Consider the following 16,167-nt stretch of genomic DNA (forward strand, 5'->3'; position numbering starts at 1 on the left):
TCGTTAATTATTGGTTTATGCACAATGTAGATCAAACTAGTATATTCCAGTCATTTTCAAAAATGGCAAGTGTTCATGATGTAACCTATCTTTAAGTAGGTGTGGGGCATGATGAAAACTGTCAAACAAATTTTGCTTCAAAATTTGAAAAGTCAATTATTTGGTTCATGGATGCAAAAAAAAAAATCAAAGATGGCATTAATGAATTAGACATACCTTTTCTATGTAAGCTGAAACACTTTAAAAAGCAGGCTAATTGCATATTAGGAAAATAAATGTATTTTACTCTTACTAACGGGGTTATCTTACAACGCTCTTCACTAATGCCCTTTATGAATGTTGCTGCAGAAGTACTTTTTATTAAGTTATTATATTCCCATAAATAGGTTTGGCTGTGTGTACTATTTCAACACACAAGAGGAGTCCAATGAAGCCTGATCACGTCTGACATGCCTGCTTTTGCATTCGATTTAAAACACACCAAGCTAACATTTATCACTTGATGGAAACATAGCTATCAGAATAATGGTTGGTAGTCTCTCATAAACCTGACGAGCATTTCCATAGGTCCAGTAACTTGCCAATCAAAATATTTATTCAAGTTTTGAAGCACAAACCTATTAATGTATCCAACTCCATATTGCAATGGAACGATGGATGGGTCTGTATATTGCTTGGGCACAGGCGAACAACAAAGTATACTTGGTCCCCTGTTAATAATTTTACTTGTGCTTTACATTTAATTATCTTGCCATTTGCTTAGTGGTACATGCAGTCACACACATCATTTAAAGTAATCTCAATGTAAAGGTAATATTTTTCAAACAATGCAAACTGAATTGCAACATTTTTCGAGTGATGGATGATAATAATACGCACATCGAAATGTTCCACATTTAAACCGAACATCCTGTAAAGTCATATTTTGGGATTTTATTTAACTTCAAAATCCTATAAAGTAGGGGATTCTCAACCAATGATCTCTGGCTCCCTCGGGATTTATAGATATAGTTGTTCATAAAAAGACGAAGAGGCCCTGACATTGCAAAGGGATTACTGAGGAGTTCCGTGCCCACTCCTTGACATTTTTATTGCCCTTGTAAAGGGATGCCAGTTCAAAAAAGGTTGAGAATCACTACTACATAGAACATCTCTGACTGGAATCAAAAGCCCCATCAGACTGGCAACCGTTGGTGGATCCAGTGGAGCAAGAGGAGTACCAGGAGGACGGCACCGACACACAACAACTTCTTGAACAGTACACCACCCTCCTTAGGAATAAGCACATGTGACAGTGTGTTGGTGATTTCAAAGATCTCATGGGCCGCACAAGTAAAGATGAACGTGGTCACAGTCAAGTTGAGGAAGGGGATGCCTGGGATCAGAACAAGGATCCCTTTAGTGTCTGCTGCTAGCCAGATGTGGCACTGGCATATGAACAACTGTAAAATAAAAAGGGGGGGGGGGGGAACAACAATATGAAAATGTATCACATGACCCGCTTCTCATTTTAAAATGCCAACACAGTTTTTTTTTACATTTGTGTGTTAAAACAAATGTTAGCGTTCTTTAAAAAAAGTCTTACCTCTAATGACAGTTTTCCAAACCAAGCAAAAAAAGTGCTGTACTTGTGACGCAAGCATCCTGGTAAATTTCTTATAAAAATAAAGGCCAAAATCTATAAATGGGAAAGAGTTGCATCAAACTTAACAAACAATAAATGCATTGTGGACAATAAATGCACAACAAACATTTAAAGCAACATTTTATCAACAGTGCATGAATACAAATTTAGTAATTTGAAAAATAAAGCATCAGAAATTTTACTCACTGGTACAACAGAGATGAACGGGTGAGCTTTGTTGCACTCAGTCTTATTCTTACATTTGCTTGCCCAAACTGAAAAACCCTGAAAATAGACATTAATCATATCCTTTATGGAGAGAAGAACATTTACACTTCTGTAAAAGACTACACAAAAAGTATACATCAAATTTCACTCCTTAAATATACCTGCATGTATGTGTAGAACCAAACACTTTAGTGTAAACTAGTGGTTCTTAACTGTTCTGGGGACCTGCAGACCAGTCAACCCTCAACATTTTTCGCAGACCACCACGCAGTCAAACATTTCGTGTATTATGAAAAAATATATAATATCTGTAACAGTTTTGTGGACCACCAGTTGTGTACAGACCAGAGTGGGAACCCCTGGTGCAACAAATGTACACTTAGGTCTATTTTGAGTTAAGGAAACAGTGTTTTAATATTTGGATTAAAAAACACATTTCAAATAAAATGTGAAGTTCAATTATTGTAAAGATAGGTTTATCATCAACTGCCAATCATACATTTTCAATGCCCAGTAATGAGCCTAACTAATCTCTGAAAGTGACCTAACCATTCCATATTTTCAATCGGGGATATAAGAGGTTGATATTTATGCAAATATAACTATTATTTACTGTATTTAAACAGATTTTAGAGGTAAATCCCACACCTCTGGTGAGCATGGTTGGCTACGTACGGTGCTAAAGAAGTTCCAAATACATACAATTGCTCACCGTGAGGCTGGCAATGGCCAGGATAAGCAAAGTAAGCGAGAGGCGTGGGGGAAGCAGTCCATCTCCATAGGAGTCCCCAAGCAGCTGCAGCCGTCGCAGGGTGAGGTATCCGAAACCAAAGAGCATGCCCTGCACCACCGACTGAAAAAACAGGAGTTAATACGGTGCTCATATCCAGATCTGTCTGAATGGCAAATGCAAAGGAAATGAGGCGTTTGAAAAACTTGTAAAAAATACTTACAAAACGATCTAGCTGCCAGCGGAACCACCATTCATTTAGATTCCCGTTAAGTTCAAATAATTCAGACAAAGGCCAGAAGGAAAACATCTTTTCAAAAAAGTCCTGTAGGTAAAAAGAGCATGTTGAGTTAATGAATATTATATTTTAATAATCAATTCACATTACTTCACTTTAACTGTGGTCTTCATTAGGGGTTAAACATATACAGTACTTATTGACAAACAGTTTATGAATGCTGAACCAAAGAGTATTTATGAATGTTGTCATAGCTATTCAGTCATTGCTTCAAAAACTAAAAAATGTTTTTAAAATTGATGTCATCACCTCAAACCAAAACACAATCATTAACACAATACTGAAGCTAAATCTTTACGCACAATATATATCAAAGATGTGAATTTATTGATTTTAAAACTTTTACAACAGGAATGGAGATATGTATGACTATGTTCTCAATAACTGCCTCTTTATGTTTATTTAAAATAATTTTTAGGTAAAAAAAAATGGAAACCTTTGATGCTGAGAGGAGGACAATGCAAGTCACGAGTCCACAAAACTTCAAGATCAAAATTACGTAAAAAAATACACTTCCTGCAAACACAATACAATGTTACAGTATAATGCAGTGTTATAGCACCACAAAGCATGAATACATTTATGAAAGCAACCAAATGGATACCCACATAAAAATCTTTCTGAGTGTACACATTATTAGCCACTCAATATTATTGCAGTGTTGCAATGTGGTTGCTTTTATACACCATGTAAATACACATTTTACTATCGAGTATTGTATGATTGTACAGGGATGTGTATGTATCACCATAACAAATCCGGTGCAATTAAATCACCTAGTTGTACAATTTGAGTTTCCCTCTTTAATGTGTGATGCATTTTCTCAGTCATGTATTCATTTCAGTAAAGGCAACAAATACAAGATGTAAGATCCGGATTGTCACAATATTGACTTACATATTTATGACAAATCAACATTATTGTATATTTACGAATGCTTTTGTGCACCTTGATATTAGCCGACTGCATAGTGCATTTCATTTTTATTCACAAGGATGGCTTACATTATACTATACTGACCATTGGAAATCTTGGCACTGATCTGAGGCCAAATGGAGAGAAGCAGGAACATGACGATAAACCACACAGTGACCAGCGGCACAAAATAGTAAAACTGGTAAGGGCGGTCCATCACCAGACACAGGATGACCACCAGGAAGTTAAGGCGGAAACACACCTACAAACACAAAGCTCATTACTGTACAATATTTGTACAGGAACACAGCAAATCTGGAAACAAGGAATATGAACATCATACATAACAATTTTTTAGAACTATCATTAAAACATTGAATTACAAAAATTTAATTAAAAAAATGATTTACAATGTATTTAAGTGGATGAGGTTGATGCTTAAAATTTTCAATAGCGGTTTGGTTGAAACATTTATCGCAACTATTTTACTCATTGTTGGTTTCTACCAAAAAGGTACCATGAATAACAATGTAAAAATAATGTGATGAAGATACTCCGGTTCATCTAGCCAGCAGAAGCTATTTGAGGCATAAGTCAAGTACATTTTTATTTTTTTGTACATACGTCGCCACCTTTCTTCCACAAATCAGCCATTCAAAGCGCCATCACATTAAAACGTTAATATAAAATTATGAAGACTCTAAACAACACACCTCTGGAGATCGTTCCACATGTGTGGTGCTGCATATGAGAAAGATTTGTCTCCCATGGTTTTGTGTTTGGTTTTTGGTGGTTGGAAGAAGTGTTTGGGTTCAGAGCCAAGTGAGGTTTCTGTAAGGTGGAGCTGAATTGTGTATTGCTTGTATGCTAATAGGATAATTTCAAAGCATATTCTAAATTGGATTGGTAACTAGTGTCAGTTTGTTCACGTTTGTGTGATGTAGGATGATTTCTGGAGGTTGAAAATTAGTCTATAGGTATTATTCTGGATGATTTGAAGGCATTGTAGCTGTGTTTGAGGTGTGCCAAAAAGTAGTGAGTTGCAATAATCTAGCCAAGGGGTTATGAATGCGTGTATGAGGGATGACCTGTTTTGAATGATGCATGAGGTTATCCATCTGATGTTGCGTAGATGGGCGTGTGCGCTTTTTGCGATTTGAGATATGTTCTGAAAAATGTAACACATCCATAAATATTTCCTTACCTGAAGGAGACGGTGCAAACCCAGATCTCCTTTGCTCCAGAAGTAATAGAAGTGTCCATATCCAGTGAGAAATAGATAGGCAGCCACCAATACTCGAACATGCATGTACACTGGGAGAAACTGTACACACAAGGCACACCACTTTAGTTTTCTAGGAATACTAACAATTTTTTTTAAATGTATGAAAGCATATCAATTGTACTGCATGTTAACTGCAAATGTGTTGGTGTTGTTATATAAGCGGAATACGCTGTACAATAGAAATGTGAATTTTGTTTTAATGCAGTGGACTTGTAAGTGGCATTATTTTTACTAAACACGTACTGCACTGGCTCCAGAGATGTGGTATATTAGGATGACGAGCTGCATCCAGCCTTTCCACTCATTAGTTTGTTCTCGGTTCAGCATGGAACTCTGTGGAGAATACAGTTCAGCAAATGTAAATTGCAAAACCAGCGATTATATTGCTGAAATAACTTTTAAAATATATACAAGCTTGAGCCTGATACGATGTTTTGCAGAGGTGTCATTATTATTGCAGTCTGAAAAATGTACAATTCACTTCATTTTAATTATATCACTTTATAAGTTGGACACTCATAATGCCATTCAACAAAAATGAATTTGCACATTGCAACAAGTGTTAACTTACATCTTTGGCAGTATCAGAGTAAAATATTCCAAGTACCATGACGTAAATCACAGGCACAAAGAAGTAAGTGTGGCTGTAGTGCTTCTGCTCTTTCATAAACAGATTTGCTCGATCACAAAGATAAAAGTACGCCATGATAAGGCCAAGCTTGGCGACAGGCCGAACCACAGTCTCCAGGGAGAGTGAAGGTGACAGTGGGCTGATGACAGGCAATTTCTTTTCTTCCCCACTCTCCTCATCTGTGCTGGGTCGCACACTAGCCCTGCGTGGACGATGGCACGTGCGCAAAACCACGCTAAGAAAAGCGCACAGCACAAACACACAGGCGACGACCTGCTGCACAAGTGTTGTGCGTGGCTGTGGCAGGCAGCACGAGCCATCCACTGGCTGGATCACTGGGTTACACAATGCGTTCAGTAGAATCATGGCATCCTGGCAGGTACACATACACAACGTGCATTCAATTACAATATTGTACGTGCATTTAACCTCAACTAAATGTAAATTTCTATGCATGTTTGTTCAATTAACATGTTCGTTTATGTTCGATGAACCTCACCAATTATAAGCAGTGTTATATCAGTGTATTGTTGATGACGAGCTGTTCTGCACTTGTAGCAAGATTTACGATTAAAGTGCATTTATTATTTAGAATTGATTTATCTCCCAAGACGAGTTGCAATACAACAATTATACATTTATAATAACTCGAAAACAGAGATTAGAGACAATAAAAAAAACTCACAGTGGTTAACACACTCTCAGGGAGGTGCAGTCCATCAGAGCATTTATCCAGCCCTGCCTGTGCTATTAATTGCGACGCCTTCAACACCAACAATTTGCCACCACTACCAGAGTTAGTGCCACTAGAACCAAACATGTTAAGGACAGCTTCATTGTAAGAATCAATTCGAACGTTTGTGATCATTCGTCGACGTTCCGAGAGGATAGCTTCATTCACAGGGTCTGTAGATGACAGAGAACCAATAATGTTGCAAAACACATTATTTTCAAAATATACAACTCAAATGCCAGTATCATTATTTTAAAGTAGTACTTATTAAAGAGCACTACATTTATTTCCATCTCACATCATCATCAAAGCAAGACTTGTTATAATCTCCCATAAACCTCCACTCAATGGGAAAATGAAAATATTGCATGGATTTCCTTTCCTCTGGCCACCCACACTGCTGAGATCCACTGCTCAAGACTCTCCTCCTCTTGTCTGATCTACAACTGTCTTTCCATATCATGACATTTATTAAAAACTAAACTATAAACAATTTGTATTTTACCAGGTAAGGCCCACTGAGCTATGTCGCTCTTTTTCAGCAGCAACTTGGCCACAAATGAAAGCTCAACGAAATGGCTTATCATGTGGACATGTACAGCAGCCAAATACTCTCAACGCATGTTTCTAAAAGTGGAGGGAAAAACCAGAGGACCTGAAGAAAACATGACCACGGGGAGAACATGCAAACTCCAAATATACAGACGTCAGGGTCGGATCGAATCCATGACCTCCTATATACCACGCGAGGTAGTTAACATTTTGCCACCATGGTGCCCACAACCTCCCTCTGTGGCCTGTAACATTCCTTGCTAAAAATTGTAATACACAATGCACCCCCCCATCCCTTTTCAAAATTCTTGAAACGTAAATGTTTTCCCCCTATGTATACAGAAGTTTAAGATGCAGTTGCATTGTAAGAGTTGTCAGCAAAAACATTTTAGTTAAACAGTAATATATAACAAAGTAAATCCTTAATGCACATTCATTTAACGTGATGCATTTGCACCTTTTCATTTATTAATACTCATGTATCCTCTGTGAAGGATACAAAACTAGACTAAATTGGGGTTTTCAAAAAATATTTTATATCAATGCAAGATACATAAAGTGACATGTTTCAACTAATACCATTAACATTTGGATTTGTAGAGCATCTAAATACAACTGCATTTCACTTGGAATATTGTCAGCGTAATATAATGGTACCTTCTAAATTTACCTATGCCTGTTAAAATATGAAAAAAGGTCATATTGCAATAACGTACATCTAGAGGTGGAGTGATGTATCACTCCCCTAAAAACTTGATGACTTGTAGTGATTCAGGACAGCACCTCAATTGAAGAATAGATTTTTTTTATAGTCGTGAACGTCATCATAATGTTAACGCATATCTTATACAAATAAACGTCTCTTCTTACACATATAATTAGATTAATATATTATGAGCTTAAGAATATATATTAAATCACGCATTGTTATACCTATGATCAAGTCAGATTACACTAATCTCTATTGGAAACATATGAACTGGTCCATCATGATGTTCATACTAAAGAAGTCTGTTAAGTAAGATATCACAAAATCATAACATATTTTGGAAAACATTGGTTTAAAAATGTCTCTAAACATATCTGGAATAATAGTCCGTTTAGATATAAAGCACTGTCGGATGGGGCCTCCAAGGGCAAGCCTGGCATCACCCCCTCCGGAACATTAGCAGTACTGCAAGTGAATAAAATGCATGTTGCATTCTAGACACTCCTATAAGCTGCAGATACTTATAACGGTGACACGAACCCCACAGGTATCCCCACAGTATGTAGGGAGAGACTAGAATTACTTGGCCAACACATTGTTTTCAGATGGCGGTATTTCTCATGGCATGTACATAATGTTTAAGATAAAAAAAAATAACCCAACATAACTGATTGTAATCAGACTAAACCATGTGAGCATTAAAATAATCTTGATGATCTTGCAGCTGTCAGAAGCTAGAAGTTATACGCTCATGAAAATAAAAAAAATTTCCAGCATCATTACCACAGTTGTATTCACAAACCAACATTCTTTCTGTATCACTAATTTTACAATACAATGCCAATAAACACAGCTCTACCTTGCAGGACCCAGTAGACAGGGCTGTCAGCTGCCAGTTGTTTCATGTGAGGCAGTAAGGCAGTGATATTTATTTTGTATTGTGTCAATGCCTCTTCACTCCCATTGTTTAGTTTGATTGACCACTGCAAAGCATACAATTCATCATGCATGTGAGAAAGTGGACTTCGTCGTGCATGGTTAGTCTGAACATATGATGTAAGCAGTCTGTGTTGCGGTGTTCAGAAAGTCGGAGAATGAACATTAATAAATGAGCGCAGTAATTTTAGCACTGCCTTATCCAGACAAGATTGATTATATATCCTAAAAAGTATTAATCACCAAAAAGTTACATGATGTGCACATTTTTATTGACATATAATATAATTATATTAACAAATTGCAAACGAGGTCTAAAAATGTGTACAGTACTTTAAATTCCTGAATGTTACTTACAGTTCCGGCAGCAATTACGGTCATATCGGGCCTTGGTAGACGGTCCTAAACAAAACAGAAAATACCAAAACAGGGTGTGCTTGTGGCTCATTTAAATTTACACTTATGTTTTTCAATTAACTCTTTATTAAAAACATTAAATGGTCCGACAACGTTGTTGTCATTTACAAAAAGATTACACACAGTACTTTATGGGTCCATTACAATGGTTGTATTTGTATATTTTATTAGACCTTAGATTCAATAATCAAGAAGATATTTATTTTGAAATAATTTGAGTCTTCTTTTCGTAGGATTTATTTTTTTAGATTATTAAATGATGCGCTCACCTCATTCCATGCTTTGAAAAGGTTATTGACGGAGCTGTTTATTTCCGGGTACCAAAAAAAGTTCTGGAAAAACAATGAATAAAACTTTAGATACTGGCATTTTTATTATATTTATATCTAGTGCCCAATATGCCAGGGCATCCCAAGAGAGGTTTACATCATATCTCAACTCAAATATTTGAAGAGGGCACCGCCAGTAGCAGATATCTCTGTGGGCACAAGATAACTTAGCAACTGGCCTGCAAACTGACATCAGCTTGTCAATGAGAGGGCGATGATTACAGTGTAAATCAAACCGAGTCATTTACACCGATTATTTATAACACGAAATTCGAATTCAATGTTTAATTGTAACGTGGAAAATGCTGTCTAGCCAGTTGCCCAGCTAGTTTGCAAGGAAAACCTGTGGTGCATCAGCACAGTACAACATGAAAGTGATCCATACACGGAAGAACAGGCAACATCGGATTATAATGTTTTCATCTTATATAGTGTCATTCATGGTAATAGCATCCCATAACGCTGTACATTAATACCTACTATCACCCATGAATGTCTGTCCTTAACACTCGTGACGTCACTCCATATCAACCAGCCCCCCTTATTAATATTCACGAGCAGGTTACGTCCTCAAAATGGACACCCCCCACCCCTCCTGATTAATAATCATGAGCGGGTGACGACACTCAATATGGAGTACCCCCCCCCCCACAATCATGCGCAAATGACGTCACTCCACATCGAACAGCCCCCCCCCCCCCTTCATTAATAATCACGAGCAGGTTATGTCCTCCAAATGGACACCCCCCCCCCCCCCCATTATTATTACCTACTATAATGAGCCAAGAATGTCTGTGTGCAATGCTCGTGACGTCACTCCACGTCGACCAGCCCCCCTCACTAATAATCATGAGCATGTTAAGTCACTCTACATGGAACACCCTCCCCCCACATGAATAATCATGAGCAGGGGACGTCACTACACATCGAACAGCCCCCCTCATTAATAATAAGTATAAGGTGACGACCTCCAAATGGACACCCCCCCCCCCCATTCATAATTAACAGATGACGTCACTCCACATGGGGGGCCGAGGAGCCTCCTCCCCCCTCCTCGGTGTCAACTTACAACCCTCACTACAAAGGCAGAACCCTCACGTCATGCAATCTCCTTAACGCTATTGAGACATCAAAGTAAAAAGGACGTCATGATGAACAAGGGATTATAACCTTAAAATGATATAGGTCTGTGTCACCGCGCCCTTACAAATTGCACACGAATTGATGCAATGAATATCACGTCGCGGTCTGCTTTTCACTTGCAACTTTCAGATTTACTACAATACACCTGTCCTTGGACGGGCAAAAGGCTAGTTATATATGACAACCAAATCCCATATACAGCCACTACCAAGCAAATGAAAATCCTACTACCAAAAAAACAAACAAATTAAGAAATGGTACCAAAAAACAAAAATGCGTCGAAGGCAGAGGCACTGCTAGGCTGCAAGGTGGCACGATTAGAATATAATATAGACAAGTGAGGTTTTATTATATGTACACTTTTATATCAACGCAAACTTTAAATTTGACCAATCACTTGTTAGAAACGTTTAAACAAAAGAAACTTACCACTTTCAGTTTTATTAGTTTTTCTTCAAATGTAATATTTGTATGCTGTGGAAAATGGAAAAAAAAAACGTGACTTAAAAATGCGATTTGATAAAAACATTCTTCAATGGGAAATCATATTTAGTCACAAAAAGTTTTACATTTGTTTGGTACTTTAAAAAAAACAATTGTATTGTTGGCATTTCTATTTGTATCCACTCCTGAATGACGTCACCACAATCCAAACCATCTCTCAGCCCTGACAATGCTTCAATATAGCTCGCTTCACAGCACAACAGCTGATCTCATCACTTCATATCCGCACGGCTAAGCTCTTAGGCTGAGTCTCATCCATCGGCCATCATCTTTTCCAGGTGGCCTTCGCAAGCCAACTTACTTACCTTCAAAGTCAATATGTAATTTTCCATTTGCTCCCTAATCCATGTCACTCTCTGTCTCGCAATATCATTCAAAGCCCATGCTTTTTTTTTTATACAACTTTCATCTTTGGTTGCATTCCAAGTGTTAAAGCAGTTACTGCATTATGAATGTAAAAAAAGCGAGTTAAAAATTATTACTATGGTGTGATTATAGTGTAGTTTCATATATCACTGTTCTTTATTGTTGCTTTCAATTAAACTGCATGACTATTCAAATTGTATATTACTACCAAGAGACATACCTTTTTACCTTCATCTCGCCTCTGTGGGTTGATCAGCTTTGTGAAGGCATAGAAAAGCTGCCTAACTCTTGAATCGCCCACAAAAGTCACTTGCTTGCTTCTCAAACAATCTGATATCTCACTGCAAGGTGCGAGACACAAATTATATGAAAATGTTACAAAGTGTAAAACATACAGCATGACGAATATGCAGAATTGCATTACAGGTGTAGTGGCATCCATGGAGACACACACTAGAACTTGGAGGCAACACGTTTATTCCAACACCCCGACAGGTTAACTACATACACGTACGGGATAACGACATAGGTGGTAGCTAACTTCCACTAGCGACTAAACCAGAACGGGCAACTACATAACCGGGTCAGGTCAGGAACGTACTGCCTGACCCACGATGCCGAACGTGACGACCCAAGATCGAGGAGACGTAGCACGGCGGGTTGATTCCAGAAGACAGCCTGGATCGGCGCTCGGGACTTCCCTTTTATGCCCCTGAGCGTGGCCTGGCCCCACCCTAGGCCACACCCCCTTCTAGATCCTACTCGAAGGTTCTGAACCTTATGTCACGTGTCGCTCTCGCCACCCCTTGGCCCCCCTTGCTACCCTCTCCTGGTCTCGTGCCCTCTCGGGTTCACCCAGACTGTCATGTCCTGAAGTGCCCTCTCTCTGGCAGTCACCAGCAGCATGCCCCTTCGGGCTCGCTTCTATGTCATACACACTCTGGTGCCAGAGACGCTAACATGCACAGTACCACTCTTCTTCCAATAGCTGGCGCTAGATGCCATAGTGACTCAATATACATCACTACACGTGTATAAATTCGTGTTGAAGGTGTAACAAATGCAAAAACACGAGGAATTACGTTCATACATATACATGTTATGAGCTTATATATAACAAGTATAGAACTATGTTGGAAATAAACATTGATTGTCATATGACAAATGGCTGAATATGTAATTGTCGCCACTGGCTCAGCTACCAAATGAAAACACTGCCCAATGTTCATTTAAGAAGCGATTCAAAAGACATCCGGAGTTGAGCAGTCTTTACCACAGAGGCAGTGTACACATCCGTGAATCTATGGAACACCACAGTACAATAAGCATGGCGTGATAAGTGCGTCACCTTGTCCTATACGTGTGCATCATGCAGCCCCGTGGCTGCCAGACTTCATCTCCAAGGAAACGACCATCATTGAGCAGCCCTGCACACGTGTCTCCACCTGCACACAAGCAGCTCTGTCATGGGCCGCTAAACGTGGGCTGTCCAGGTTTTGAAAAAAAACCCGGTTAACTTCAACGGGCTAAAAAAACACAGTGACAATAAAGCTCCAGAGAAATTAGATAGCGGTGCGAAGAACGGGGAGCCCTTGTCTTGGTGCAGAGCCACGATTGTGGGGTCATGCCTCTGTACTCTGAGGGGTACGGCCAGCATCAGGGGTGGGGTTGTTAAGACGGGTGGCACCATGGATGGGGTGGTGATGGTGACGGTTATGGTGGTGGTGTTGTTGATGCTGCTGTTCAGGCAGTGACGATGGTGGCGATCGTGGTGGTGTTCATAGTGTTGGTGTTAATGGTGCTCATGATGGTGTTTGTGGTAATAATGTTGTGTTCATAGTATGCGTTTTGATGGTGGTAGTATTGTGATAGTATTGACTGTATTGATAGTGATGATTATCGTGTTATATTGATGGTGATTATGATATTGTAGTTAATTGATTATATTGTTCATTAAGCTGCTGATGTTAATGGTACAGCATTAGCATTACATTCTTTTTGTGGATGTTGGCAATAATGGCATTATTGTTGATGAGACTATTAATGCTGATGTCATCATTATTCTTATTCTTGTTTACCCACGAAAGCCTGAGTCTCAAAACTGTTTCAAGAGGGTTCGATTTTCACAGTATGATGTTGCTGTGTCATCCCAATTGAGATTTTTTAAATGTTTTTTTTAGCTATGGGAGTAAATCAATGCACAACACACAAACTCCACACAGAGGCACCCGAGTCGGGAATCGAACCCAGGGCCTTCTAGCAGTGAAGCATTCAGTGTCACATTGCACCACGCTGCTGCTTGCTGCCAAGTGATGTTTTTGCTATGTTGATAAAATAAAAGGCAGATGTGAGCGGATTGAAGCACTTTTGGAATGCTGATCTTTGCTCATGTCAAGCAACATACCGATGTCTCCGGAGGAAATACCTGCTGAGATATAGGGATGGACTGACGAAAATGAACAAAAGCGTCCAAAGAAGTATGGATAAATGCATGTTTTGAGATTACACCGAGATACACGGACTACGGTAAATAGAAGTTAAATACAAACATTACCAATGCTGATTTGAAGCTTTCAACATTAACAGTTAAGAAACGTGGGCTTGGACCGAATACGTGGCTAGAAGTGGTGACGGCTGTTGCTCGTAAATAACAACCCATGTGGCAGAAAAAGGCAAGCGCACACGGAGGAAGGGAAAACGACTGCGGAGAGACGAGGGCGATAATATCGTCTCGTGTGGACGTGCTAAGGTAGATTGGTGGATTATGGGACCGTTGCCCAACTCCGTGCGCCGTGTTGGGCCTGACATTTGTGTTCAGCATTGGCGTACATGTGACAGAAAAAGTAGAGGTTTTCATCCGTGCAAATAGCTTGTTCGTGCCACTGCTGGCGAAAGGGCCTCCCCACTCGAGGGGGATCTAGAGAGATAACCCCCTTTAAAGGATGGTGACATGGCCCAGCGTTTGCGCGTTCCGACGCCTGTTGCAGAGGTTCCAGGTTATAATCCAGAGACCATCCTGTTTATTACTGGGGGAGGGGGGGGGGTAATCATCATAATACGCGTCGTCTTTCTCACAGCGGATGTTAAATATCCCCTGATGCCTTTGGCAAGAACGAGTCGTAGGCCTGGGTGCAAATTCGTAAACGAACCGCAACTGGCCCAGGTGACTACTCTTGCCAATGGGACGAGTCTGGTTACTCGAGTTGTCACCTGGTTAAACAAGTTAACCTGAAACTTAATACTCGAGCGTATGCGGCTCTCTCTGCCACGCTGGCCATACGTCTTGGACAAATACAGGTGGAAGTACAGTACTGTACCCACACTTGTGAACTGCCGTGCCGGGAGATCGCACTGGCGACCTCGGGTATTGCCAGTCCAACCTGTCAACACCACGGACAACGTCCCCCCTCCCCCCTATTAACACAACAGCGCCTGGCGTTGCTGTGTTGTTGTATTGATGGTATTGGTGGTATCGACGGCGTGATGGTGAGGGCATTGCAGCGTGTCGGTGAGGTGGAACATTTGGCTGCTAAGTGTTGTTTATTATTGTCCATGCTATTGCTGCGGTGGTGATGTGTGAACAACGTCTGGCGTGACGGTGCCGATATCATCCTCGTGTGTGGAGATGTTGAAATGCGCGCATCAACAGCGCGTACGGTCCGTTGCGTCGAGTCGCATCGCGTCTCCCCCCCCCCCACCACCACCGCCAGGTCAACCCCCTCCTACCCGTGAGGTGCCTGTCCGCGCCGTGGAACAGCGCCAGGGCGATGGCGAGCACCGCCGCCGCTCGCTTCGCCCACAGACCCGCGGCAGCCGCCGCCGCCGCCTCTTCGCCGCGCCGATGCGGCCTCCGCGCGGCCGAGGGCGCCATGCCGCGTGACGTCACCGCCGCCACCACCACCACCGCTACTACCACGTGACTCTCCCGCGCGCGCGCGCCCACCCTCTTGCCCACGTGACTCCCTCCCCCTGCCCGGCTCGCGCGCGCCTCTCTCCCCCCCCCACCCCACGTGACTCCCCTACTCGCCCATCACCCACCCCAAAAGCAAAGCCGCTCCAACTTTTGTTCAACATTTTTTTTATTTTAGGTCCCTCTGCAATATTAAGGGGCCATCCAGTTAGTACGTACGCATGGAGGGGGGGGGGGTTAACCCAAATGCGTACGCTTGCGTATGGGGGGGTCTACTGACACGTTACGTACGCATAGGAGAAAGGGGCCGTCCATAAATGACGTCACGCGATTTTTGACCCCCCCCCCCATCGTCACACGGCGTCACAAAAAGTCACACCCCCCTCAAATATGACGTCACAAAGCTCTGACCCCCCCCCCCCCCCAAATAAACTCTGATGTAGGAAAAACATTTATTAAAACGTCTATTTAATTAAGTAGAACTTGTTGTGACGTCACATTTCTCACCCTCCCCCCGTCACACATCGTCACAAATGTCTGACCCCACCCCCTAGGTGCGCGACGTCATTTATGGACGGGGGGGGGTGAAGCCTCGATAATAATTTGTCTACATTGGCCTTCAAATGAGTTAGATAATCCGGCGGTGGACTATCTGTTTGCTTAAACACGTTAAGATGATTAATCCTTGATCGTTTATGCGTGGATTGAATATCGGCCGTTCTATAGGATTCGTGGGGGGGGGGGTGTAAACATTCCGCGTGTGTACAGAGAGGGGAGGAGGGGTCAAGTTTTGACAGATTTTTGCGTACCTACTAAATGGATGGCCCCTAAATGACCCAAGACCCAAGTGATTTCCC

The 16,167-nt window shown here is 41.0% G+C and overlaps 1 protein-coding gene across 3 annotated transcripts; it reads right to left on the reverse strand.

The window, feature by feature from the left end:
- Positions 1–672: 672 nt before the first annotated feature.
- On the reverse strand, positions 673–15,309 carry CASD1 (CAS1 domain sialic acid O acetyltransferase 1). 3 transcript variants are annotated; one of them, XM_078604678.1, is made up of 18 exons: positions 15,127–15,309; positions 12,749–12,845; positions 11,621–11,741; positions 10,960–11,004; positions 9,328–9,390; positions 8,999–9,043; positions 8,565–8,688; positions 6,397–6,617; positions 5,652–6,083; positions 5,324–5,413; positions 5,000–5,119; positions 3,901–4,057; positions 3,317–3,396; positions 2,806–2,907; positions 2,565–2,705; positions 1,832–1,909; positions 1,586–1,678; positions 673–1,442 (listed from the first exon to the last, which is right to left on the reverse strand). In XM_078604678.1, the coding sequence occupies exons 1-18, from the start codon at positions 15,269–15,271 to the stop codon at positions 1,176–1,178; spliced, it is 2,421 nt and encodes an 806-aa protein (XP_078460804.1). In that variant the 5' UTR covers positions 15,272–15,309; the 3' UTR covers positions 673–1,175. The 3 variants fall into 3 exon arrangements, with proteins under 3 accessions (XP_078460804.1, XP_078460805.1, XP_078460806.1); XM_078604680.1 differs by lacking the exon at positions 673–1,442 and having other exon boundaries at positions 2,555–2,705; XM_078604679.1 differs by lacking the exons at positions 12,749–12,845; positions 15,127–15,309 and having other exon boundaries at positions 11,629–11,743.
- Positions 15,310–16,167: the final 858 nt, after the last annotated feature.

Source organism: Lampetra planeri, chromosome 2 (genome assembly GCF_965212315.1).
Source record: "Lampetra planeri chromosome 2, kcLamPlan1.2.h2, whole genome shotgun sequence".
NCBI classification, from domain to species: Eukaryota; Metazoa; Chordata; class Hyperoartia; order Petromyzontiformes; family Petromyzontidae; genus Lampetra; species Lampetra planeri.